At 61.3% G+C, this 27,790-nt stretch overlaps 1 protein-coding gene across 1 annotated transcript; it reads left to right on the top strand.

Annotated features, from left to right (window-relative positions):
• The first annotated feature begins 1,252 nt into the window (after positions 1 to 1,252).
• LOC140110323 (periodic tryptophan protein 2 homolog) lies at positions 1,253 to 26,457 on the top strand. The gene is given in 23 exon segments (XM_072132165.1): positions 1,253 to 1,439; positions 7,469 to 7,581; positions 9,605 to 9,699; positions 9,770 to 9,820; positions 9,823 to 9,865; positions 9,937 to 10,081; positions 10,152 to 10,286; positions 10,535 to 10,731; positions 13,238 to 13,381; positions 14,598 to 14,668; positions 16,438 to 16,574; positions 16,666 to 16,814; positions 16,887 to 17,034; positions 18,132 to 18,282; positions 18,355 to 18,535; positions 18,612 to 18,759; positions 18,870 to 18,950; positions 18,952 to 18,979; positions 19,050 to 19,115; positions 23,886 to 24,104; positions 24,179 to 24,329; positions 24,432 to 24,506; positions 26,124 to 26,457. Coding segments are annotated over 23 exon segments (2,691 nt in total). The 5' UTR covers positions 1,253 to 1,421; the 3' UTR covers positions 26,269 to 26,457.
• The last annotated feature ends 1,333 nt before the right edge of the window (positions 26,458 to 27,790 follow it).

The following is a 27,790-nucleotide window of genomic DNA, read 5'->3' as shown; positions in this document are numbered from 1 at the left end:
CACCATAGAGCGCAGGAGGCAGCACTGTCTGTACCTCCACCATAGAGCGCAGGAGGCAGCACTGTCTGTACCTCCACCATAGAGCGCAGGAGGCAGCACTGTCTGTACCTCCACCATAGAGCGCAGGGGGCGGCGCTGTCTGTACCTCCACCATAGAGCGCAGGAGGCGGCGCTGTCTGTACCTCCACCATAGAGCGCAGGAGGCGGCACTGTCTGTACCTCCACCACAGAGCGCAGGGGGCGGCACTGTCTGTACCTCCACCATAGAGCCCAGGAGGCAGCACTGTCTGTACCTCCACCATAGAGCGCAGGAGGCAGCACTGTCTGTACCTCCACCATAGAGCGCAGGAGGCAGCACTGTCTGTACCTCCACCATAGAGCGCAGGAGGCAGCACTGTCTGTACCTCCACCATAGAGCGCAGGAGAAAGCACTGTCTGTACCTCCACCATAGAGCGCAGGGGGCGGCGCTGTCTGTACCTCCACCATAGAGCGCAGGAGGCGGCGCTGTCTGTACCTCCACCATAGAGCGCAGGAGGCGGCACTGTCTGTACCTCCACCACAGAGCGCAGGGGGCGGCACTGTCTGTACCTCCACCATAGAGCCCAGGAGGCGGCGCTGTCTGTACCTCCACCATAGAGCGCAGGAGGCAGCACTGTCTGTACCTCCACCATAGAGCGCAGGAGGCGGCGCTGTCTGTACCTCCACCATAGAGCGCAGGAGGCGGCGCTGTCTGTACCTCCACCATAGAGCCCAGGAGGCGGCGCTGTCTGTACCGCCACCATAGAGCCCAGGAGGCGGCGCTGTCTGTACCTCCACCATAGAGCGCAGGAGGCGGCGCCGTCTGTACCTCCACCATAGAGCCCAGGAGGCGGCGCTGTCTGTACCTCCACCATAGAGCCCAGGAGGCGGCGCTGTCTGTACCTCCACCATAGAGCGCAGGAGGCGGCACTGTCTGTACCTCCACCATAGAGCGCAGGAGGCGGCGCTGTCTGTACCTCCACCATAGAGCGCAGGAGGCGGCGCTGTCTGTACCTCCACCATAGAGCCCAGGAGGCGGCACTGTCTGTACCTCCACCATAGAGCCCAGAAGGCAGCACTGTCTGTACCTCCACCATAGAGCGCAGGGGGCGGCGCTGTCTGTACCTCCACCATAGAGCGCAGGAGGCAGCACTGTCTGTACCTCCACCATAGAGCCCAGGAGGCAGCACTGTCTGTACCTCTACAGTGACGGCTCTTCTCATTCATCACACACGCCGGGCATGTAGCCCCGCCCCGCTGTCACGTGCTCAGTATCCTCCCCGCAGCCGCCATGTTCTTGGAGTCCTGACGCCGGTAGCTGGGGAATCGAGGGGGAAATGACGTCATCGGAGCGGAAGTCGGAGAGAACACGTGGTTTACATGTGAGAGAAGATCTGGGAGCATGAAGTACAACTATAAGGTGAGAACCGGAGCCGATATATACACCCGGGGAACAAAATATAGACCCGGGGATATACACGGGAATAATATATACACCCGGGACCAACATATACACCCGGGGATATACACGGGAATAATATATACACCCGGGGATATACACGGGACCAAAATATAGACCCGGGGATATACACGGGAATAATATATACACCCGGGACCAACATATACACCCGGGGATATACACGGGAATAATATATACACCCGGGACCAACATATACACCCGGGGATATACACGGGAATAATATATATACACGGGACCAACATATACACCCGGGGATATACACAGGACCAACATATACACCCGGGGATATGCACGGGACTAACAGACACACCCGGGGATATGCACGGGACTAACATATACACCCTGGAATATACACGGGACCAACATATACACCCGGGGATATGCACGGGACCAACATATACACCCGGGGATGTGCACGGGACCAACATATACACCCGGGGATATGCACGGGACCAACATATACACCCGGGGATGTGCACGGGACCAACAGACACACCCGGGGATGTGCACGGGACCAACATATACACCCGGGGATGTGCACGGGACCAACAGACACACCCGGGGATGTGCACGGGACCAACAGACACACCCGGGGATGTGCACGGGACCAACATATACACCCGGGGATGTGCACGGGACTAACATATACACCCGGGGATGTGCACGGGACCAACAGACACACCCGGGGATGTGCACGGGACCAACATATACACCCGGGGATGTGCACGGGACCAACATATACACCCGGGGATGTGCACGGGACTAACATATACACCCGGGGATATGCACGGGACCAACATGCACGGGACCAACATATACCTAACAGACACACCCGGGGATATACACGGGACCAACATATACACCCGGGGATATACACGGGACCAACATATACACCCGGGGATGTGCACGGGACCAACATATACACCCGGGGATATGCACGGGACCAACATATACACCCGGGGATATACACGGGACCAACATATACACCCGGGGATATACACGGGACCAACATATACACCCGGGGATATACACGGGACCAACATATACACCCGGGGATATACACGGGACCAACATATACACCCGGGGATATACACGGGACCAACATATACACCCGGGGATATACACGGGACCAACATATACACCCGGGGATATACACGGGACCAACATATACACCCGGGGATATGCACGGGACCAACATATACACCCGGGGATATGCACGGGACCAACATATACACCCGGGGATATACACGGGACCAACATATACACCCGGGGATATACACGGGACCAACATATACACCCGGGGATATACACGGGACCAACATATACACCCGGGGATGTGCACGGGACCAACATATACACCCGGGGATGTGCACGGGACCAACATATACACCCGGGGATGTGCACGGGACCAACATATACACCCGGGGATGTGCACGGGACCAACATATACACCCGGGGATGTGCACGGGACCAACATATACACCCGGGGATGTGCACGGGACCAACATATACACCCGGGGATGTGCACGGGACCAACATATACACCCGGGGATGTGCACGGGACCAACATATACACCCGGGGATGTGCACGGGACCAACATATACACCCGGGGATGTGCACGGGACCAACATATACACCCGGGGATGTGCACGGGACCAACATATACACCCGGGGATGTGCACGGGACCAACATATACACCCGGGGATGTGCACGGGACCAACATATACACCCGGGGATGTGCACGGGACCAACATATACACCCGGGGATGTGCACGGGACCAACATATACACCCGGGGATGTGCACGGGACCAACATATACACCCGGGGATGTGCACGGGACCAACATATACACCCGGGGATGTGCACGGGACCAACATATACACCCGGGGATGTGCACGGGACCAACATATACACCCGGGGATGTGCACGGGACCAACATATACACCCGGGGATGTGCACGGGACCAACATATACACCCGGGGATGTGCACGGGACCAACATATACACCCGGGGATGTGCACGGGACCAACATATACACCCGGGGATGTGCACGGGACCAACATATACACCCGGGGATGTGCACGGGACCAACATATACACCCGGGGATGTGCACGGGACCAACATATACACCCGGGGATGTGCACGGGACCAACATATACACCCGGGGATGTGCACGGGACCAACATATACACCCGGGGATGTGCACGGGACCAACATATACACCCGGGGATGTGCACGGGACCAACATATACACCCGGGGATGTGCACGGGACCAACATATACACCCGGGGATGTGCACGGGACCAACATATACACCCGGGGATGTGCACGGGACCAACATATACACCCGGGGATGTGCACGGGACCAACATATACACCCGGGGATGTGCACGGGACCAACATATACACCCGGGGATGTGCACGGGACCAACATATACACCCGGGGATGTGCACGGGACCAACATATACACCCGGGGATGTGCACGGGACCAACATATACACCCGGGGATGTGCACGGGACCAACATATACACCCGGGGATGTGCACGGGACCAACATATACACCCGGGGATGTGCACGGGACCAACATATACACCCGGGGATGTGCACGGGACCAACATATACACCCGGGGATGTGCACGGACCAACATATACACCCGGGGATGTGCACGGGACCAACATATACACCCGGGGATGTGCACGGGACCAACATATACACCCGGGGATGTGCACACGGGACCAACATATACACCCGGGGATGTGCACGGGACCAACATATACACCCGGGGATGTGCACGGGACCAACATATACACCCGGGGATGTGCACGGGACCAACATATACACCCGGGGATGTGCACGGACCAACATATACACCCGGGGATGTGCACGGGACCAACATATACACCCGGGGATGTGCACGGGACCAACATATACACCCGGGGATGTGCACGGGACCAACATATACACCCGGGATGTGCACGGGACCAACATATACACCCGGGGATGTGCACGGGACCAACATATACACCCGGGATGTGCACGGGACCAACATATACACCCGGGGATGTGCACGGGACCAACATATACACCCGGGGATGTGCACGGGACCAACATATACACCCGGGGATGTGCACGGGACCAACATATACACCCGGGGATGTGCACAGGGACCAACATATACACCCGGGGATGTGCACGGGACCAACAGACACACCCGGGGATGTGCACGGGACCAACAGACACACCCGGGGATGTGCACGGGACCAACATATACACCCGGGGATGTGCACGGGACCAACATATACACCCGGGGATGTGCACGGGACCAACATATACACCCGGGGATGTGCACGGGACCAACATATACACCCGGGATGTGCACGGGACCACAGACACACCCGGGGATGTGCACGGGACCAACATATACACCCGGGGATGTGCACGGGACCAACATATACACCCGGGGATGTGCACGGGACCAACATATACACCCGGGGATGTGCACGGGACCAACATATACACCCGGGGGATGTGCACGGGACCAACAGACACACCCGGGGATGTGCACGGGACCAACATATACACCCGGGGATGTGCACGGGACCAACATATACACCCGGGGATGTGCACGGGACCAACAGACACACCCGGGGATGTGCACGGGACCAACAGACACACCCGGGATGTGCACGGGACCAACAGACACACCCGGGGATGTGCACGGGACCAAAATATACACCCGGGGATGTGCACGGGACCAACAGACACACCCGGGGATGTGCACGGGACCAACAGACACACCCGGGGATGTGCACGGGACCAACAGACACACCCGGGGATGTGCACGGGACCAACAGACACACCCGGGGATGTGCACGGGACCAACAGACACACCCGGGGATGTGCACGGGACCAACAGACACACCCGGGGATGTGCACGGGACCAACAGACACACCCGGGGATGTGCACGGGACCAACAGACACACCCGGGGATGTGCACGGGACCAACAGACACACCCGGGGATGTGCACGGGACCAACAGACACACCCGGGGATGTGCACGGGACCAACAGACACACCCGGGGATGTGCACGGGACCAACAGACACACCCGGGGATGTGCACGGGACCAACAGACACACCCGGGGATGTGCACGGGACCAACAGACACACCCGGGGATGTGCACGGGACCAACAGACACACCCGGGGATGTGCACGGGACCAACAGACACACCCGGGGATGTGCACGGGACCAACAGACACACCCGGGGATGTGCACGGGACCAACAGACACACCCGGGGATGTGCACGGGACCAACAGACACACCCGGGGATGTGCACGGGACCAACAGACACACCCGGGGATGTGCACGGGACCAACAGACACACCCGGGGATGTGCACGGGACCAACAGACACACCCGGGGATGTGCACGGGACCAACAGACACACCCGGGGATGTGCACGGGACCAACAGACACACCCGGGGATGTGCACGGGACCAACAGACACACCCGGGGATGTGCACGGGACCAACAGACACACCCGGGGATGTGCACGGGACCAACAGACACACCCGGGGATGTGCACGGGACCAACAGACACACCCGGGGATGTGCACGGGACCAACAGACACACCCGGGGATGTGCACGGGACCAACAGACACACCCGGGGATGTGCACGGGACCAACAGACACACCCGGGGATGTGCACGGGACCAACAGACACACCCGGGGATGTGCACGGGACCAACAGACACACCCGGGGATGTGCACGGGACCAACAGACACACCCGGGGATGTGCACGGGACCAACAGACACACCCGGGGATGTGCACGGGACCAACAGACACACCCGGGGATGTGCACGGGACCAACAGACACACCCGGGGATGTGCACGGGACCAACAGACACACCCGGGGATGTGCACGGGACCAACAGACACACCCGGGGATGTGCACGGGACCAACAGACACACCCGGGGATGTGCACGGGACCAACAGACACACCCGGGGATGTGCACGGGACCAACAGACACACCCGGGGATGTGCACGGGACCAACAGACACACCCGGGGATGTGCACGGGACCAACAGACACACCCGGGGATGTGCACGGGACCAACAGACACACCCGGGGATGTGCACGGGACCAACAGACACACCCGGGGATGTGCACGGGACCAACAGACACACCCGGGGATGTGCACGGGACCAACAGACACACCCGGGGATGTGCACGGGACCAACAGACACACCCGGGGATGTGCACGGGACCAACAGACACACCCGGGGATGTGCACGGGACCAACAGACACACCCGGGGATGTGCACGGGACCAACAGACACACCCGGGGATGTGCACGGGACCAACAGACACACCCGGGGATGTGCACGGGACCAACAGACACACCCGGGGATGTGCACGGGACCAACAGACACACCCGGGGATGTGCACGGGACCAACAGACACACCCGGGGATGTGCACGGGACCAACAGACACACCCGGGGATGTGCACGGGACCAACAGACACACCCGGGGATGTGCACGGGACCAACAGACACACCCGGGGATGTGCACGGGACCAACAGACACACCCGGGGATGTGCACGGGACCAACAGACACACCCGGGGATGTGCACGGGACCAACAGACACACCCGGGGATGTGCACGGGACCAACAGACACACCCGGGGATGTGCACGGGACCAACAGACACACCCGGGGATGTGCACGGGACCAACAGACACACCCGGGGATGTGCACGGGACCAACAGACACACCCGGGGATGTGCACGGGACCAACAGACACACCCGGGGATGTGCACGGGACCAACAGACACACCCAGGGGGGGGGGGAATACACAGGACCGACATATACACCCAGGGGGGGGGGGAATACACAGGACCGACATATACACCTGGGGAGCGGTTGTTTATATCTTCCTTATCTTGTTCTCTAGTTCAGTAATTTACTGGGGACATTTTACCGACACGGGAACCTAAACTTCACCCCCGATGGGAATTCGGTAATCAGCCCCGTGGGGAATCGTCTCAGTATCTTCCATCTGAAGAAGTGAGTACAAATGTTTAACCCCTGGGGATCGCCTTGTCGTGTCTGTGAGTGTATGGATGTACAGTGTCTGGGGATCGCCTTGTCGTGTCTGCTGTGAGTGTCTGGGGATCGCCTTGTCGTGTCTGCTGTGAGTGTATGGATGTACAGTGTCTGGGGATCGCCTTGTCGTGTCTGCTGTGAGTGTATGGATGTACAGTGTCTGGGGATCGCCTTGTCGTGTCTGCTGTGAGTGTATGGATGTACAGGGTCTGGGGATCGCCTTGTCGTGTCTGCTGTGAGTGTATGGATGTACAGTGTCTGGGGATCGCCTTGTAGTGTCTGCTGTGAGTGTATGGATGTACAGTGTCTGGGGATCGCCTTGTCGTGTCTGCTGTGAGTGTATGGATGTACAGTGTCTGGGGATCGCCTTGTAGTGTCTGCTGTGAGTGTATGGATGTACAGTGTCTGGGGATCGCCTTGTCGTGTCTGTGAGTGTATGGATGTACAGGGTCTGGGGATCGCCTTGTCGTGTCTGTGAGTGTATGGATGTACAGTGTCTGGGGATCGCCTTGTCGTGTCTGCTGTGAGTGTATGGATGTACAGTGTCTGGGGATCGCCTTGTCGTGTCTGCTGTGAGTGTATGGATGTACAGTGTCTGGGGATCGCCTTGTCGTGTCTGCTGTGAGTGTATGGATGTACAGTGTCTGGGGATCGCCTTGTCGTGTCTGCTGTGAGTGTATGGATGTACAGTGTCTGGGGATCGGCTTGTAGTGTCTGCTGTGAGTGTATGGATGTACAGTGTCTGGGGATCGTTTTGTCGATGTATGGATGTACAGTGTCTGGGGATCGCCTTGTCGTGTCTGTGAGTGTATGGATGTACAGTGTCTGGGGATCGTTTTGTCGTGGTCTGGGAGTGTATGGATGTACAGTGTCTGGGGATCGCCTTGTCGTGTCTGTGAGTGTATGGATGTACAGGGTCTGGGGATCGCCTTGTCGTGTCTGTGAGTGTATGGATGTACAGTGTCTGGGGATCGCCTTGTCGTGTCTGCTGTGAGTGTATGGATGTACAGGGTCTGGGGATCGCCTTGTCGTGTCTGCTGTGAGTGTATGGGATGTACAGTGTCTGGGGATCGCCTTGTCGTGTCTGTGAGTGTATGGATGTACAGTGTCTGGGGATCGCCTTGTCGTGTCTGCTGTGAGTGTATGGATGTACAGGGTCTGGGGATCGCCTTGTCGTGTCTGCTGTGAGTGTATGGATGTACAGTGTCTGGGGATCGCCTTGTCGTGTCTGCTGTGAGTGTATGGATGTACAGTGTCTGGGGATCGCCTTGTAGTGTCTGCTGTGAGTGTATGGATGTACAGTGTCTGGGGATCGCCTTGTCGTGTCTGTGAGTGTATGGATGTACAGGGTCTGGGGATCGCCTTGTCGTGTCTGTGAGTGTATGGATGTACAGTGTCTGGGGATCGCCTTGTCGTGTCTGCTGTGAGTGTATGGATGTACAGGGTCTGGGGATCGCCTTGTCGTGTCTGTGAGTGTATGGATGTACAGTGTCTGGGGATCGCCTTGTCGTGTCTGCTGTGAGTGTATGGATGTACAGGGTCTGGGGATCGCCTTGTCGTGTCTGCTGTGAGTGTATGGATGTACAGTGTCTGGGGATCGCCTTGTCGTGTCTGTGAGTGTATGGATGTACAGTGTCTGGGGATCGCCTTGTCGTGTCTGCTGTGAGTGTATGGATGTACAGTGTCTGGGGATCGCCTTGTCGTGTCTGCTGTGAGTGTATGGATGTACAGTGTCTGGGGATCGCCTTGTCGTGTCTGCTGTGAGTGTATAGATGTACAGTGTCTAGGGATTGCCTTGTCGTGTCTGTGAGTGTATGAGTATGTAATCTCTCGGAGATCGCCTAGTCGTGTCTGTATGAGTATGTAATCTCTCAGAGATCGCCTAGTCGTGCCTGCTCCATTGCTGCTGATCCTGGAGTCCTGCACACCGATCAGACATGATGAGTCGATGTCTCTGGTGACTGTTCTCCCTCTCGGCTCCTAGTAATCGTGCGGAGACCCTGCCTGCGGCTACGCGGTGTAACATCACGTGTGTGGCCTTGTCCCCGGATGGCTCCCTCGGGATCCTGGTGGATGAAGGTGAGGTCCTGCCCCGGGGGCCCCTGGGTGTTGGTTGGGGCCCTTGTGTGACGCTCCTTTCTCTCCACAGAGGGCTGCGCCCTTCTCGTTAGCATCGTCACCAAGGCCGTCCTCAATAACTTCACCAGCAGCCGGTGCAGGCCGTCAGCTTTGCCCCGGATGGCAGGTGAGTGTCAGCCATGACTGGAGGTAGGTGTCCGCCGCTGACCATCTGTGACCCCTCCTTCTCCTCTGCAGGAGGTTTGTGGTGTGTAAGGGCTCCTCCGCGCTCCTGTATCACGCTCCCGGGAAGAGGCGCGAGTTCAACGCTTTTGTCTTGGATAAATCGTACTTTGGTCCGTATGACGAGACGACGTGCATCGATTGGACGAGTGACTCCAAGTGGGTGTCACGGGGGAGGGTGAGAGGGCTGCAGGGGCACTGACCCCTCCACTGACCTCGGCTGCTTCTCCTGCTTTGCAGTTGGCAGTAAGGACATGACCACCTGGGTGTTTGGGGCGGAGCGCTGGAAGAACCTCGTCTTCTACAGCCTTGGGGGCCACAAAGACGCCATCGTGTCCTGCTTCTTCCAGGAAGACAGTCTGGATGTAAGTGTAGAGGGGCCCGCCCTGTGTCTCCCGTCCTGCCCTGTGTCTCCCGCCCCCGCGTCTCTCCCGTCCCGCCCCCGCGTCTCTCCCGTCCCGCCCCCGCGTCTCTCCCGTCCCGCCCCCGCGTCTCTCCCGTCCCGCCCCCGCGCCTCTCCCGCCCCGCCCCCGCGCCTCTCCCGCCCCCGCGCCTCTCCCGCCCCGCCCCCGCGCCTCTCTCCTGCCCTCATGCCCTTTTTCCTACCCCACAGATTTACACCATCAGTTCTGATGCAAAACTTTGCATGTGGGAGTGCGATACCGACCTCGCCAACCTCCTGCCCAGAGAATCCAAGGAGACCTCCCAAGATGGAGAACCCCGGGAGGATCCGGGAGAGGAGATCCGAGGGTCGGCCAATCCCAGCGCCGAGGAGAAGAGCCGCAGGGTCAAGTACAAGATGACCTGCAAGTAAGTGCAACACCAGCTTGTATCTGCTTAGTAGGCGACCCCTGACCTGTATCTACTGTCATGTGACCCCCTGACCTGTATCTACTGCCAGGCGACCCCCTGACCTGTATCTACTGCCAGGCGACCCCCTGACCTGTATCTTCTGCCAGGCGACCCCCTGACCTGTATCTACTGCCAGGCGACCCCCTGACCTGTATCTACTGCCAGGCGACCCCCTGACCTGTATCTACTGCCAGGCGACCCCCTGACCTGTATCTACTGCCAGGCGACCCCCTGACCTGTATCTACTGCCAGGCGACCCCCTGACCTGTATCTACTGCCAGGCGACCCCCTGACCTGTATCTACTGCCAGGCGACCCCCTGACCTGTATCTACTGCCAGGCGACCCCCTGACCTGTATCTACTGCCAGGCGACCCCTGACCTGTATCTACTGCCAGGGGACCCCCTGACCTGTATCTACTGCCAGGCGACCCCCTGACCTGTATCTACTGCCAGGCGACCCCCTGACCTGTATCTACTGCCAGGCGACCCCCTGACCTGTATCTACTGCCAGGCGACCCCCTGACCTGTATCTACTGCCAGGCGACCCCCTGACCTGTATCTACTGCCAGGCGACCCCCTGACCTGTATCTACTGCCAGGCGACCCCCTGACCTGTATCTACTGCCAGGCGACCCCCTGACCTGTATCTACTGCCAGGCGACCCCCTGACCTGTATCTACTGCCAGGCGACCCCCTGACCTGTATCTACTGCCAGGCGACCCCCTGACCTGTATCTACTGCCAGGCGACCCCCTGACCTGTATCTACTGCCAGGCGACCCCCTGACCTGTATCTACTGCCAGGCGACCCCCTGACCTGTATCTACTGTCATGCGACCCCCTGACCTGTATCTAGTGTCAGGCGACCCCCTGGCCTGTATCTACTGTCATGCGACCCCTGACCTGTATCTACTGTCATGCGACCCCCTGACCTGTATCTACTGCCAGGCGACCCCCTGACCTGTATCTACTGCCAGGCGACCCCTGACCTGTATCTACTGTCATGCGACCCCCTGACCTGTATCGAGTGTCAGGCGACCCCCTGACCTGTATCGAGTGTCAGGCGACCCCCTGACCTGTATCGAGTGTCAGGCGACCCCCTGACCTGTATCGAGTGTCAGGCGACCCCCTGACCTGTATCTAGTGTCAGGCGACCCCCTGACCTGTATCTAGTGTCAGGCGACCCCCTGACCTGTATCTACTGTCATGCGACCCCCTGACCTGTATCTACTGCCAGGCGACCCCCTGACCTGTATCTACTGCCAGGCGACCCCCTGACCTGTATCTACTGCCAGGCGACCCCTGACCTGTATCTACTGTCATGCGACCCCTGACCTGTATCTAGTGTCAGGCGACCCCCTGACCTGTATCTAGTGTCAGGCGACCCCCTGACCTGTATCTACTGCCAGGCGACCCCTGACTTGTATCTACTGCCAGGCGACCCCCTGACCTGTATCTATTGTCATGCGACCCCCTGACCTGTATCTATTGTCATGCGACCCCCTGACCTGTATCTACTGTCATGCGACCCCCTGACCTGTATCTGTCAGGCGACCCCTGACCTGTATCTACTGTCATGCGACCCCTGACCTGTATCTACTGTCATGCGACCCCCTGACCTGTATCTACTGTCATGCGACCCCCTGACCTGTATCTACTGTCATGCGACCCCTGACCTGTATCTACTGTCATGCGACCCCTGACCTGTATCTACTGTCATGCGACCCCCTGACCTGTATCTACTGTCATGCGACCCCTGACCTGTATCTACTGTCATGCGACCCCTGACCTGTATCTACTGTCATGCGACCCCCTGACCTGTATCTACTGTCATGCGACCCCCTGACCTGTATCTACTGTCATGCGACCCCTGACCTGTATCTACTGCCAGGCGACCCCCTGACCTGTATCTACTGCCAGGCGACCCCCTGACCTGTATCTACTGCCAGGCGACCCCCTGACCTGTATCTACTGCCAGGCGACCCCCTGACCTGTATCTACTGCCAGGCGACCCCCTGACCTGTATCTACTGCCAGGCGACCCCTGACCTGTATCTACTGTCATGCGACCCCCTGACCTGTATCTAGTGTCAGGCGACCCCCTGGCCTGTATCTACTGTCATGCGACCCCCTGACCTGTATCTACTGTCATGCGACCCCCTGACCTGTATCTACTGTCATGCGACCCCTGACCTGTATCTACTGTCATGCGACCCCCTGACCTGTATCTACTGTCATGCGACCCCCTGACCTGTATCTACTGTCATGCGACCCCCTGACCTGTATCTACTGTCATGCGACCCCTGACCTGTATCTACTGTCATGCGACCCCTGACCTGTATCTACTGTCATGCGACCCCCTGACCTGTATCTACTGTCATGCGACCCCCTGACCTGTATCTACTGTCATGCGACCCCCTGACCTGTATCCTGTGACCTGTGACCCCTGGTTTTCCTCTTTCTCCAGACACTTTTTTAATAAGGAAGGAGACTTCACCTCGCTGACTGCCGCTGCATTTCAGAAGAAGCTGAAGATCCTGGTGACCGGATTCTCCTCCGGATCCTTCCACATCCACGAGCTGCCGGATCTGAGTCTCATCCACTCCCTCAGGTGACCCTGTGCTGCCACGTGTGCCCCCTCCCTTCTGGTTATAGCGGCTGCCATATTGGGCATGTCCCCCCCCCCCTCTCTCCTCTGTCAGGACACCTCCCCCCCCCCCCTCTCCCCCCTCCATGTCGGGCACCTCCCCCCCCCTCCATGTGGGGCACCTCCCCCCCCCCTCCATGTGGGGCACCTCCCCCCCCTCCATGTGGGGCACCTCCCCCCCTCTCCATGTCGGGCACCTCCCCCCCCCCCCCCCCCTCCATGTCGGGCACCTCCCCCCCCCTCCATGTGGGGCACCTCCCCCCCCCCTCCATGTGGGGCACCTCCCCCCCCCTCCATGTCGGGCACCCCCCCCCCCCTCCATGTCGGGCACCCCCCCCCCCCTCCATGTCGGGCACCTCCCCCCCCCCTCCATGTCGGGCACCTCCCCCCCCCTCCATGTCGGGCACCTCCCCCCCCCCCCCTCCATGTCGGGCACCTCCCCCCCCCCCTCCATGTCGGGCACCTCCCCCCCTCCATGTCGGGCACCTCCCCCCCCTCCATGTCGGGCACCTCCCCCCCCTCCATGTCGGGCACCTCCCTCCCCCCCCCCTCCATGTCGGGCACCTCCCTCCCCCCCCCCCTCCATGTCGGGCACCTCCCTCCCCCCCCCCTCCATGTCGGGCACCTCCCTCCGCCGCCCCCTCCATGTCGGGCACCTCCCCCCCCCCCCATGTCGGGCACCTCCCTCCCCCCCCCCCCATGTCGGGCACCTCCCTCCCCCCCCCCCTCCATGTCGGGCACCTCCCTCCCCCCCCCCTCCATGTCGGGCACCTCCCTCCCCCCCCCCTCCATGTCGGGCACCTCCCCCCCTCCATGTCGGGCACCTCCCTCCCCCCCTCCATGTCGGGCACCTCCCCCCCCCCCTCCATGTCGGGCACCTCCTCCCCCCCCCCTCCATGTCGGGCACCTCCTCCCCCCCTTCCCCTCCATGTCGGGCACCTCCTCCCCCCCTTCCCCTCCATGTCGGGCACCTCCTCCCCCCCCCCCCCCATGTCGGGCACCTCCTCCCCCCCCCCCCATGTCGGGCACCTCCTCCCCCCCCCCCATGTCGGGCACCTCCTCCCCCCCCCCCATGTCGGGCACCTCCTCCCCCCCCCCCCATGTCGGGCACCTCCCTCCGCCTCTCCCCTCCATGTCGGGCACCTCCCCCTCCTGGTGACGCTGTCTTCTCCTCTTCTAGTATTTCAGATCAGAGAATTTCCTCCATCGCAATAAACAGCAGCGGCGACTGGATGGCGTTTGGCAGCAGCGGTAAGTCTCCCCCCTCAGCGCCCGGGCCCCCCTCCCCCCTCAGCGCCTGGGCCCCCCCTCCCCCCTCAGCGCCTGGGCCCCCTCCCCCCTCAGCGCCTGGGCCCCCCTCCCCCCTCAGCGCCTGGGCCCCCCTCCCCCCTCAGCGCCCGGGCCCCCCTCAGCGCCCGGGCCCCCCTCCCCCCTCAGCGCCCGAGCCCCCCTCCCCCCTCAGCGCCTGGCCCCTCCCCCCTCAGCGCCTGGCCCCTCCCCCCTCAGCGCCTGGCCCCTCCCCCTCAGCGCCTGGCCCCTCCCCCTCAGCGCCTGGCCCCTCCCCCCTCAGCGCCTGACCCCTCCCCCCCCCTCAGCGCCTGGGCCCCCCCCCCCCCCTCAGCGCCTGGGGGCCCTTCCTCCCCCCTCAGCGCCTGGGGGCCCTTCCTCCCCCCTCAGCGCCCGGGCCCCCCTCCCCCCTCAGCGCCCGGGCCCCCCTCCCCCCTCAGCGCCCGGGCACCCCTCCCCCTCGGCGCCTGGGCCCCCCCTCCCCCCTCAGCGCCTGGGCCCCCTCCCCCTCAGCGCCCGGGCCCCCCTCAGCGCCCGGGCCCCCTCAGCGCCCGGGCCCCCCTCAGCGCCCGGGCCCCCCTCCCCCCTCAGCGCCCGAGCCCCCCTCCCCCTCAGCGCCTGGCCCCTCCCCCCTCAGCGCCTGGCCCCTCCCCCCTCAGCGCCTGGCCCCTCCCCCTCAGCGCCTGGCCCCTCCCCCCTCAGCGCCTGACCCCTCCCCCCCCTCAGCGCCTGACCCCTCCCCCCCCTCAGCGCCTGACCCCTCCCCCCCCCTCAGCGCCTGGGCCCCCCCCCCCCCTCAGCGCCTGGGGGCCCTTCCTCCCCCCTCAGCGCCTGGGGGCCCTTCCTCCCCCCTCAGCGCCTGGGGGCCCTTCCTCCCCCCTCAGCGCCTGGGGGCCCTTCCTCCCCCCTCAGCGCCTGGGGGCCCTTCCTCCCCCCTCAGCGCCTGGGGCCCTTCCTCCCCCCTCAGCGCCTGGGGGCCCTTCCTCCCCCCTCAGCGCCTGGGGGCCCTTCCTCCCCCCTCAGCGCCTGGGGGCCCTTCCTCCCCCCTCAGCGCCCGGGCCCCCTCCCCCCTCAGCGCCCGGGCCCCCTCCTCCCCCCTCAGCGCCCGGGCCCCCCTCCTCCCCCCTCAGCGCCCGGGCCCCCCTCCTCCCCCCTCAGCGCCCGGGCCCCCCTCCTCCCCCTCAGCGCCCGGGCCCCCCTCCTCCCCCCTCAGCGCCCGGGCCCCCCTCCTCCCCCCTCAGCGCCCGGGCCCCCCCTCCTCCCCCCTCAGCGCCCGGGCCCCCCTCCTCCCCCCTCAGCGCCCGGGCCCCCCTCCTCCCCCCTCAGCGCCCGGGCCCCCCTCCTCCCCCCTCAGCGCCCGGGCCCCCTCCTCCCCCCTCAGCGCCCGGGCCCCCCTCCTCCCCCCTCAGCGCCCGGGCCCCCCTCCTCCCCCTCAGCGCCCGGGCCCCCCTCCTCCCCCCTCAGCGCCCGGGCCCCCCTCCTCCCCCCTCAGCGCCCGGGCCCCCCTCCTCCCCCCTCAGCGCCCGGGCCCCCCTCCTCCCCCCTCAGCGCCCGGGCCCCCCTCCTCCCCCCTCAGCGCCCGGGCCCCCCTCCTCCCCCCTCAGCGCCCGGGCCCCCCTCCTCCCCTCTCAGCGCCCGGGCCCCCCTCCTCCCCTCTCAGCGCCCGGGGGCCCCTCCCCCCTCAGCGCCCGGGCCCCCCTCCCCCGGGGTATAACGATGACCTTGTCTTGCAGGTCTGGGGCAGTTACTGGTGTGGGAATGGCAGAGCGAGTCTTATATCCTGAAGCAGCAGGGACACTTCAACAACATGGTGGCGCTATGCTACTCCCCCGACGGCCAGCACATCGTCACCGGCGGAGATGACGGCAAGGTAGGGGGTGGTGGGGGTGGGGGTGGCCGGGGGGCTGGCGGGGGCTCTCCCCTCTGTGCGAGTCACGTGACCAATGTCTGGTCTCCTGCAGGTGAAGGTCTGGGACACGAGCAGCGGCTTCTGCTTTGTGACATTCACGGACCACACGAGCAGCGTCACGGCGGTCACGGTCACCAGTAACGGGCAGGTGGTGCTCAGCGCCTCCCTGGACGGCACGGTCCGGGCCTACAGCCTGCTGAGGTAGGTACATGCCTGGCGGGGCGCCCCCTATCTGTGCGGCGCTCAGGGTCTCACCACTCTCTCTACTTCCAGGTATCGCAACTTCAGGACGTTCACGTCCCCCCGGCCGGCGCAGTTCTACTGCCTCGCGGTGGACGCCAGCGGTGACCTGGTGTGCGCCGGAGCCCAGGACTCGTACGAGGTCTACGTGTGGAGCATGCAGACCGGGAGACTCCTCGATGTGAGAGACCGCACCACATAGTGGTCCTACAGCTCAGGCAGCGGCCCAACCCCTCCGCACCCTGTGCACTCTGCAGCACCGGCCCAACCCCTCCGCACGCTGAGTGCTCTGCAACGCCGGCCCAACCCCTCCGCACCCTGTGCGCTCTGCAACGCCGGCCCAACCCCTCCGCACCCTGTGCGCTCTGCAGCACCGCCCCAACCCCTCCGCACCCTGTGCGCTCTGCAGCACCGGCCCAACCCCTCCGCACCCTGTGCACTCTGCAGCACCGCCCCAACCCCTCCGCACCCTGTGCACTCTGCAGCACCGCCCCAACCCCTCCGCACCCTGTGCGCTCTGCAGCACCGCCCCAACCCCTCCGCACCCTGTGCACTCTGCAACGCCGGCCCAACCCCTCCGCACCCTGTGCACTCTGCAACGCCGGCCCAACCCCTCCGCACCCTGTGCACTCTGCAACGCCGGCCCAACCCCTCCGCACCCTGTGCGCTCTGCAGCACCGAGCCAACCCCTCCGCACCCTGTGCACTCTGCAGCACCGGGCCAACCCCTCCGCACCCTGTGTGCTCTGCAGCGCCGGCCCAACCCCTCCGCACCCTGTGCGCTCTGCAGCACCGGGCCAACCCCTCCGCACCCTGTGCGCTCTGCAGCGCCGGCCCAACCCCTCCGCACCCTGTGCACTCTGCAGCACCGGGCCAACCCCTCCGCACCCTGTGCGCTCTGCAGCACCGGGCCAACCCCTCCGCACCCTGTGCACTCTGCAGCACCGGGCCAACCCCTCCGCACCCTGTGCGCTCTGCAGTGCCGGCCCATCCCCCTCCGTGCCCGACCCCCTCTGCAGTGCCGGCCCATCCCCCTCCGTGCCCCACCCCCTCTGCTGTGCCGGCCCATCCCCTCCGCACCCTGCCCGCTCTGCAGCGCCGGCCCATCCCCTCCGCACCCTGCCCGCTCTGCAGCGCCGGCCCATCCCCTCCGCACCCTGCCCGCTCTGCAGCGCCGGCCCATCCCCTTTAGCTACACTACTATTTTTGCTGTGGGCGGGCTATTTCTGGTTGCCATGGTTTTGGTGGGTGTTGCTGACTATGGCTTCTCTTTCTCCAGGTCTTAGCCGGACACGAGGGTCCCGTCAGCAGCGTGGCCTTTAACCCCTGGAAGTCTATTCTGGCCACGGCATCCTGGGATAGGACTGTAAGACTCTGGCACATGACTGACAGCTGGAGGACGACGGAGACCCTGAGTCTGAATGCAGAGGGTGAGCGGAGAGGCAATGGGGGGGTAGGGTGACCCCTTCTCCTGTGGTGACCCCAGGTCTTCTCTTGGTCAGGGCTGGCGGTCACGTTCCGTCCTGATGGTGGGGAGCTGGCGGTGGCCTCGCTGGATGGTCAGATCACCATGTGGGACCCGGAGAAGGGGGTTCAGACGGGATCAATCGAAGGAAGACACGACTTGCAGTTTGGACGCAAAGAAACAGAAAAAGTTACGGCCAAGCTCTCGTCTAAGGGGAAGTGAGTGCCCACCCGGCCGGACGCTGGACGGACCCCACACGCGGCAAGGTGTGAGACTGCTCTGTTTTCTCTCCAGGGCTTTCACCTCTCTGTGCTACTCCGCGGATGGTCACGCTCTCCTGGCCGCCGGCGCGTCCCGCTACGTCTGCATCTACCATGTGAAGGAGCAGCTGCTGGCCAAGAAGTTTGAGATCTCCTGCAATTATTCCCTGGATGCTATGGAGGTGCGTCTGGAAGTGGTGCGCGGGGTCTCAGGCTCTCGCACTCTTTCTCTCTCTCGCACTCTCTTTCTCTCGGGTGGATTTCTCCGATGTCCCTCTTTTCCTCCTATCAGGAGTTCCTGGACCGCCGGAAGATGACGGAGTTCGGGAGTCTGGCGCTGGTTGATGACGGCACTGGAGACGTTGATGGTGTCCGCCCTGAGTCTTCCAGGAGTTCGTAAAGGTAAAGTCTAGAGATTGCAGTGACGCTCGGTCAGACGTCTCCTCCTCGCTCACACGGAGATATGTTTCAGGTGATTTGAGTTCCCGACACTTCAAACCCGAAATCCGAGTGACCTCATTACGTTTCTCTCCAACTGGTAAGTAATGAGCGGAAAGACCCCGACGGAGGACTGTGACCCCCAAACGAAGACTGGCGGACAGGAGACGAGACCCCCAACCGAGGACTGGCTTATAGGACGTGACCGGGGGAAGGGGAGATTATACTGTGCCTATAGGACGTGACCGTGGGAAGGGGAGATTATACTGTGCCTATAGGACGTGACTGGGGGAAGGGGAGATTATACGCTGCCTATAGGACGTGACCGGGGGAAGGGGAGATTATACTGTGCCTATAGGACGTGACCGGGGGAAGGGGAGATTATACTGTGCCTATAGGACGTGACCGGGGGAAGGGGAGATTATACTGTGCCTATAGGACGTGACCGGGGGAAGGGGAGATTATACTGTGCCTATAGGACGTGACCGGGGGAAGGGGAGATTATACTGTGCCTATAGGACGTGACCGGGGGAAGGGGAGATTATACGGTGCCTATAGGACGTGACCGGGGGAAGGGGAGATTATACGGTGCCTATAGGACGTGACCGGGGGAAGGGGAGATTATACGCTGCCTATAGGACGTGACCGGGGGAAGGGGGGATTATACTGTGCCTATAGGACGTGACCGGGGGAAGGGAGATTATACGGTGCCTATAGGACGTGACCGGGGGAAGGGGAGATTATTCGCTGCCTATAGGACGTGACCGGGGGAAGGGGAGATTATACTGTGCCTATAGGACGTGACCGGGGGAAGGGGAGATTATACGCTGCCTATAGGACGTGACCGGGGAAGGGGAGATTATACGCTGCCTATAGGACGTGACCGGGGGAAGGGGAGATTATACTGTGCCTATAGGACGTGACCGGGGAAGGGGAGATTATACTGTGCCTATAGGACGTGACCGGGGGAAGGGGAGATTATACTGTGCCTATAGGACGTGACCGGGGGAAGGGGAGATTATACGGTGCCTATAGGACGTGACCGGGGGAAGGGGAGATTATACGGTGCCTATAGGACGTGACCGGGGGAAGGGGAGATTATACGCTGCCTATAGGACGTGACCGGGGGAAGGGGGGATTATACTGTGCCTATAGGACGTGACCGGGGGAAGGGGAGATTATACGGTGCCTATAGGACGTGACCGTGGGAAGGGGAGATTATTCGCTGCCTATAGGACGTGACCGGGGGAAGGGGAGATTATACTGTGCCTATAGGACGTGACCGGGGGAAGGGGAGATTATACTGTGCCTATAGGACGTGACCGGGGGAAGGGGGGATTATACTGTGCCTGTAGGACGTGACCGGGGAAGGGGAGATTATACTGTGCCTATAGGACGTGGCCGGGGGAAGGGGAGATTATACTGTGCCTATAGGACGTGACCGGGGGAAGGGGGATTATACTGTGCCTGTAGGACGTGACCGGGGGAAGGGGAGATTATACAGTGCCTATAGGACGTGGCCGGGGGAAGGGGAGATTATACAGTGCCTATAGGACGTGACCGGGGGAAGGGGAGATTATACTGTGCCTATAGGACGTGACCGGGGAAGGGGGGATTATACTGTGCCTATAGGACGTGACCGGGGAAGGGGAGATTATACTGTGCCTATAGGACGTGACCGGGGGAAGGGGAGATTATACTGTGCCTATAGGACGTGACCGGGGGAAGTGGAGATTATACTGTGCCTATAGGACGTGACCGGGGGAAGGGGAGATTATACTGTGCCTATAGGACGTGACCGGGGGAAGGGGGGGTTATACTGTGCCTATAGAATGTGACCTGGGGGGATTATACAGTGCCTATAGGACGTGACCCGGAGGATGGGGAGATTATACGGTGCCTATAGGACATGACCGGGAGGAAGGGGAGATTATACTGTGCCTATAGGACGTGACCCGGAGGAAGGGGAGATTATACTGTGCCTATAGGACGTGACCCGGAGGAAGGGGAGATTATACGGTGCCTATAGGACATGACCGGGAGGAAGGGGAGATTATACGGTGCCTATAGGACATGACCGGGAGGAAGGGGAGATTATACGGTGCCTATAGGACGTAACCCGGAGGAACGGGAGATTATACGGTGCCTATAGGACGTAACCCGGAGGAACGGGAGATTATACGGTGCCTATAGGACGTGACCCGGAGGAAGGGGAGATTATACGGTGCTTATAGGACGTGACCCAGGGGAAGGGGAGATTATACGGTGCTTATAGGACGTGACCTGGGGGGGATTATACTGTGCCTATAGGCCGTGACCTGGGGGGGATTATACTGTGCCTATAGGCCGTGACCTGGGGGGGATTATACGGTGCCTATAGGCCGTGACCTGGGGGGGATTATACGCTGCCTATAGAACGTGACCTGGGGGGGATTATACGGTGCCTATAGGACGTGACCGGGGGAAGGGGAGATTATACGGTGCCTATAGGACGTGACCCGGAGGAAGGGGAGATTATACAGTGCCTATAGGACGTGACCTGGGGGGGATTATACGGTGCCTATAGGACGTGACCGGGGGAAGGGGAGATTATACGGTGCCTATAGGACGTGACCCGGAGGAAGGGGAGATTATACCGTGCCTATAGGCACGTAACCACCTGGGGGGGATTATACGCTGCCTATAGGACGTGACCTGGGTGGGATTATACGGTGCCTATAGGACGTGACCGGGGGAAGGGGAGATTATACTGTACCTATAGGACGTGACCGGGGGAAGGGGAGATTATACGGTGCCTATAGGACGTGACCGGGGAAGGGGAGATTATACGCTGCCTATAGGACGTGACCGGGGGAAGGGGGGATTATACTGTGCCTATAGGACGTGACCGGGGGAAGGGGAGATTATACGGTGCCTATAGGACGTGACCGTGGGAAGGGGAGATTATTCGCTGCCTATAGGACGTGACCGGGGGAAGGGGAGATTATACTGTGCCTATAGGACGTGACCGGGGGAAGGGGAGATTATACTGTGCCTATAGGACGTGACCGGGGGAAGGGGGGATTATACTGTGCCTGTAGGACGTGACCGGGGAAGGGGAGATTATACTGTGCCTATAGGACGTGGCCGGGGGAAGGGGAGATTATACTGTGCCTATAGGACGTGACCGGGGGAAGGGGGGATTATACTGTGCCTGTAGGACGTGACCGGGGGAAGGGGAGATTATACAGTGCCTATAGGACGTGGCCGGGGAAGGGGAGATTATACAGTGCCTATAGGACGTGACCGGGGGAAGGGGAGATTATACTGTGCCTATAGGACGTGACCGGGGGAAGGGGGATTATACTGTGCCTATAGGACGTGACCGGGGAAGGGGAGATTATACTGTGCCTATAGGACGTGACCGGGGAAGGGGAGATTATACTGTGCCTATAGGACGTGACCGGGGGAAGTGGAGATTATACTGTGCCTATAGGACGTGACCGGGGGAAGGGGAGATTATACTGTGCCTATAGGACGTGACCGGGGGAAGGGGGGTTATACTGTGCCTATAGAATGTGACCTGGGGGGGATTATACAGTGCCTATAGGACGTGACCCGGAGGATGGGGAGATTATACGGTGCCTATAGGACATGACCGGGAGGAAGGGGAGATTATACTGTGCCTATAGGACGTGACCCGGAGGAAGGGGAGATTATACTGTGCCTATAGGACATGACCGGGGGAAGGGGAGATTATACGGTGCCTATAGGACATGACCGGGAGGAAGGGGAGATTATACGGTGCCTATAGGACGTAACCCGGAGGAACGGGAGATTATACGGTGCCTATAGGACGTAACCCGGAGGAACGGGAGATTATACGGTGCCTATAGGACGTGACCCGGAGGAAGGGGAGATTATACGGTGCTTATAGGACGTGACCCAGGGGAAGGGGAGATTATACGGTGCTTATAGGACGTGACCTGGGGGGGATTATACTGTGCCTATAGGCCGTGACCTGGGGGGGATTATACGGTGCCTATAGGCCGTGACCTGGGGGGGATTATACGCTGCCTATAGAACGTGACCTGGGGGGGATTATACGGTGCCTATAGGACGTGACCGGGGGAAGGGGAGATTATACGGTGCCTATAGGACGTGACCCGGAGGAAGGGGAGATTATACAGTGCCTATAGGACGTGACCTGGGGGGGATTATACGGTGCCTATAGGACGTGACCGGGGGAAGGGGAGATTATACGGTGCCTATAGGACGTGACCCGGAGGAAGGGGAGATTATACAGTGCCTATAGGACGTGACCTGGGGGGGATTATACGCTGCCTATAGGACGTGACCTGGGTGGGATTATACGGTGCCTATAGGACGTGACCGGGGGAAGGGGAGATTATACTGTACCTATAGGACGTGACCGGGGGAAGGGGAGATTATACGGTGCCTATAGGACGTGACCGGGGAAGGGGAGATTATACGCTGCCTATAGGACGTGACCGGGGGAAGGGGAGATTATATGGTGCCTATAGGACGTGACCGGGGGAAGGGGAGATTATACTGTGCTTATAGGACGTGACCGGGGGAAGGGGAGATTATACTGTGCCTATAGGACGTGACCGGGGGAAGGGGAGATTATACTGTGCCTATAGGACGTGACCGGGGGAAGGGGAGATTATACTGTGCCTATAGGACGTGACCTGGGGGGGATTATACGGTGCCTATAGGACCTGACCGGGGGAAGGGGAGATTATACTGTGCCTATAGGACGTGACCGGGGGAAGGGGAGATTATACGCTGCCTATAGGACGTGACCGGGGGCAGTTGAGGCACGTCGATGGTCTTGGCTTGTGTGACCTTGGTCTTTCCTTTTTGTCAGGTCGCAGTTGGGCTGCCACCTCCACCGAGGGTCTCCTCATCTACTCGCTGGACTCCAGTTCGTTGTTTGATCCTTTCCAGCTGGATGAAGAGGTGACTGCTGGGAGTGTCCATCGGACGCTGCAGAGAGGCGAGTGGACTCGAGCTTTAGTGATGGCCATGAGGCTGAATGAGGAGCGGCTCCTGCGGGAGGCTCTGGAGAGCCTTCCCCACACGGACAGTGAGTAGCGGCCGTTATACGACGTGTGATGGCGGCTCCATTGGTGTGACATCCTGTGCCGCTTCTTTCTGCAGTCGCGGTGGTGTGCTCCTCCCTCCCGGAGCTGTACGTGGAGCGGCTCCTCGTCTTCCTGGCCGCTCAGATTGAGGCGTCCCGACACCTGCAGTTCTATCTTATCTGGGCTCATGAATTGCTGATGCAACACGGGCAAAAGCTGAAGAATCGGTAGGATGAAATCCATCTCTGCATCTCCCTGGCCACACCCGCATGTAGCGGACGCTCTCCCTGTGTTTATTATCCGGATACTCATTTACTTTCTGTCCGCAGATCCGTCTCCTTAATGCCGGCCATTCACTCCCTGCAGAAGAGTATTCAGGGTCACTTCACCGACCTCTCAAAGCTGTAAGTACCAGATGCTGTGACCTCATGTACTGTACACAGGCCGGTCCTCGGTACAGGGGTCTTGTCTCTTTCCCACCACGTGTCAGTCCTTTTGTCTCTTTTCCACCATGTCAGTCCTCTGTCGGGGATCCATACTATTTTCCACCACACACCAGTCCTTGGTCCAGGGGTCTTGTCTCTTTCCCACCACGTGCCAGTCCTCGGTCGGGGGTCTCTCTTCTGCCATGTGCCAGTCCTTTTGTCTCTTTTTCCTCCAAATGCCAGTACTCAGTCAGGGGTCTTGTCTCTTTAATGCCACGTGCCAGTCCTTGGTTGGGGGTCTTGTCCGCCACGTGCCAGTCCTTGGTTGGGGGTCTTGTCCGCCACGTGCCAATCCTTGGTTGGGGATCTTGTCCGCCACGTGCCAGTCCTTGGTTGGGGGTCTTCTCCGCCACGTGCCAATCCTTGGTTGGGGGTCTTCTCCGCCACGTGCCAGTCCTTGGTTGGGGGTCTTGTCCGCCACGTGCCAGTCCTTGGTTGGGGGTCTTGTCTCTTTCCCACCACGTGCCAGTCCTTGGTTGGGGGTCTGGTCCGCCACACACTAGTCCTCGGTCGGGGGTCTTGTCTCTTTCCCACCACGTGCCAGTCCTTGGTTGGGGGTCGGGTCCGCCACGTGCGATTCCTTGGTTGGGGGTCTTGTCTCTTTCCAACCACGTGCCAGTCCTTGGTTGGGGATCTTGTCCGCCACGTGCCAGTCCTTGGTTGGGGGTCTGGTCTGCCACGTGCCAGTCCTTGGTTGGGGGTCTTGTCCGCCACGTGCCAGTCCTTGGTTGGGGGTCTTGTCCGCCACGTGCCAGTCCTTGGTTGGGGGTCTTGTCTCTTTCCCACCACGTGCCAGTCCTTGGTTGGGGGTCTGGTCCGCCACACACCAGTCCTCGGTCGGGGGTCTTGTCTCTTTCCCACCACGTGCCAGTCCTTGGTTGGGGGTCTTTTCCGCCACGTGCCAGTCCTTGGTTGGGGGTCTTTTCCGCCACGTGCCAGTCCTTGATTGGGGGTCTTTTCTGCCACGTGCCAGTCCTTGGTTGGGGGTCTTTCCCACCACGTGCCAGTCCTTGGTTGGGGGTCTTTTCCGCCACGTGCCAGTCCTTGGTTGGGGGTCTTGTCCGCCACGTGCCAGTCCTTGGTTGGGGGTCTTGTCTCTTTCCCACCACATGCCAGTCCTTGGTTGGGGGTCTTTTCCGCCACATGCCCTTGGTTGGGGGTCTTGTCCGCCACGTGCCAGTCCTTGGTTGGGGGTCTTTTTCGCCACGTGCCAGTCCTTGGTTGGGGGTCTTGTCTCTTTCCCACCACATGCCAGTCCTTGGTTGGGGGTCTTGTCCGCCACGTGCCAGTCCTTGGTTGGGGGTCTTGTCCGCCACGTGCCAGTCCTTGGTTGGGGGTCTTGTCCGCCACGTGCCAGTCCTTGGTTGGGGGTCTTGTCCGCCACGTGCCAGTCCTTGGTTGGGGGTCTTGTCTCTTTCCCACCACGTGCCAGTCCTTGGTTGGGGGTCTTGTCTCTTTCCCACCACGTGCCAGTCCTTGGTTGGGGGTCTTATTCTTGAGTTGTTGTGGTTGATCTTCGCTTCTTATGTTTTCTAGTTGTGATTGGAATCGGTACAACATCCGCTTTGCCGTCTGCCTGTCTAAGCAGCGAGGAGTGAAACGCGCGGCTGCAGAATGTGACGGTGACTCGGAGGTGGAGTCAATGGCTGAAAGTAGTGAAGATGTGGAGATTGATGAGTGATCATGGGAATTGTTGTTGTCTTGGTAGATCTCCATGTGGCAGATCTGGTCGGGGGAGGCCTCGGTGGTCCGGTCTGTAAGCATCACATGGAGAGGAGACCTGCAGGACTATCTGTGCCTTATAGGAACATATGTACATACATGTATATACATCCGCCTAATGTGTGATAATAAAGCCAATGCTCTTTCATCTCTTGTCTTGGTTTCTTCATATCTTGGCCGGATCCCCCATGAGATGAGGTGTTGTGTCATGTTACCCGCGGAGAACACCACAAGTCTCTGACTAATCGGCCGACATGTCGTCCCACAGTTCTAATTAACCTAAACTTTACCAGATCCTCCCCTACAGCCTGGTGGGCAATGTGCACAGCCAGTGGTTAATGGGGTCTATCACCTGCAATACAAGGAGAAAGCAGGGCACAGGAGGGGGGGCCGAGGAGGAGGACAGGAGAGGGGGGGCCGAGGGAGGAGGACAGGAGAGGGGGGCCGAGGAGGAGGACAGGAGAGGGGGGGGCCGAGGAGGAGGACAGGAGAGGGGGGGGCCGAGGAGGAGGACAGGAGAGGGGGGGGGCCGAGGAGGAGGACAGGAGAGGGGGGGGCCGAGGAGGAGGACAGGAGAGGGGGGGGCCGAGGAGGAGGACAGGAGGGGGGGCCGAGGAGGAGGACAGGAGAGGGGGGGGCCGAGGAGGAGGACAGGGAGAGGGGGGGGCCGAGGAGGAGGACAGGAGAGGGGGGCCGAGGAGGAGGGAGAGGGGGGGGGCGAGGAGGAGGACAGGAGAGGGGGGGGCGAGGAGGAGGACAGGAGAGGGGGGGGGGCGAGGAGGAGGACAGGAGAGGGGGGGGGCCGAGGAGGACAGGAGAGGGGGGCGAGGAGGAGGACAGGAGAGGGGGGGGCGAGGAGGAGGACAGGAGAGGGGGGGCGAGGAGGAGGAGAGGGGGGGCGAGGAGGAGGACAGGAGAGGGGGGGGCGAGGGAGGAGGACAGGAGAGGGGGGGCCGAGAAGGAGGACAGGAGAGGGGGGGCCGGAAGGAGGACAGGAGAGGGGGGGGCCAGGAGGAGGACAGGAGAGGGGGGGGGCCAGGAGGAGGACAGGAGAGGGGGGGCGGGAGGAGGACAGGAGAGAGGGGGGGCCGGGAGGAGGACAGGAGAGGGGGGGGGCCGGGGAGGAGGACAGGAGAGGGGGGGCCGGGAGGAGGACAGGAGAGGGGGGGGCCGGAGAGGACAGGAGAGAGGGGGGGCCGAGAAGGAGGACAGGAGAGGGGGGGGGCCAGGAGGAGGACAGGAGAGGGGGGGGGCCGGGAGGAGGACAGGAGAGAGGGGGGGGCCGGGAGGAGGACAGGAGAGGGGGGGGGCGAGGAGGAGGAGAGGGGGGGGGCCGAGGAGGAGGACAGGAGAGGAGGGGCCGAGGAGGAGGACAGGAGAGGAGGGGCCGAGGAGGAGACAGGAGAGGAGGGGCCGAGGAGGAGGACAGGAGAGAGGGGCCGAGGAGGAGGACAGGAGAAGAGGGGCCGAGGAGGAGGACA

Source organism: Engystomops pustulosus, unplaced genomic scaffold (assembly GCF_040894005.1).
Source record: "Engystomops pustulosus unplaced genomic scaffold, aEngPut4.maternal MAT_SCAFFOLD_249, whole genome shotgun sequence".
Lineage (NCBI taxonomy): Eukaryota > Metazoa > Chordata > Amphibia > Anura > Leptodactylidae > Engystomops > Engystomops pustulosus.
Note: the sequence above shows the minus strand (reverse complement) of the source record. Positions and strands in the feature narration are given on the sequence as shown.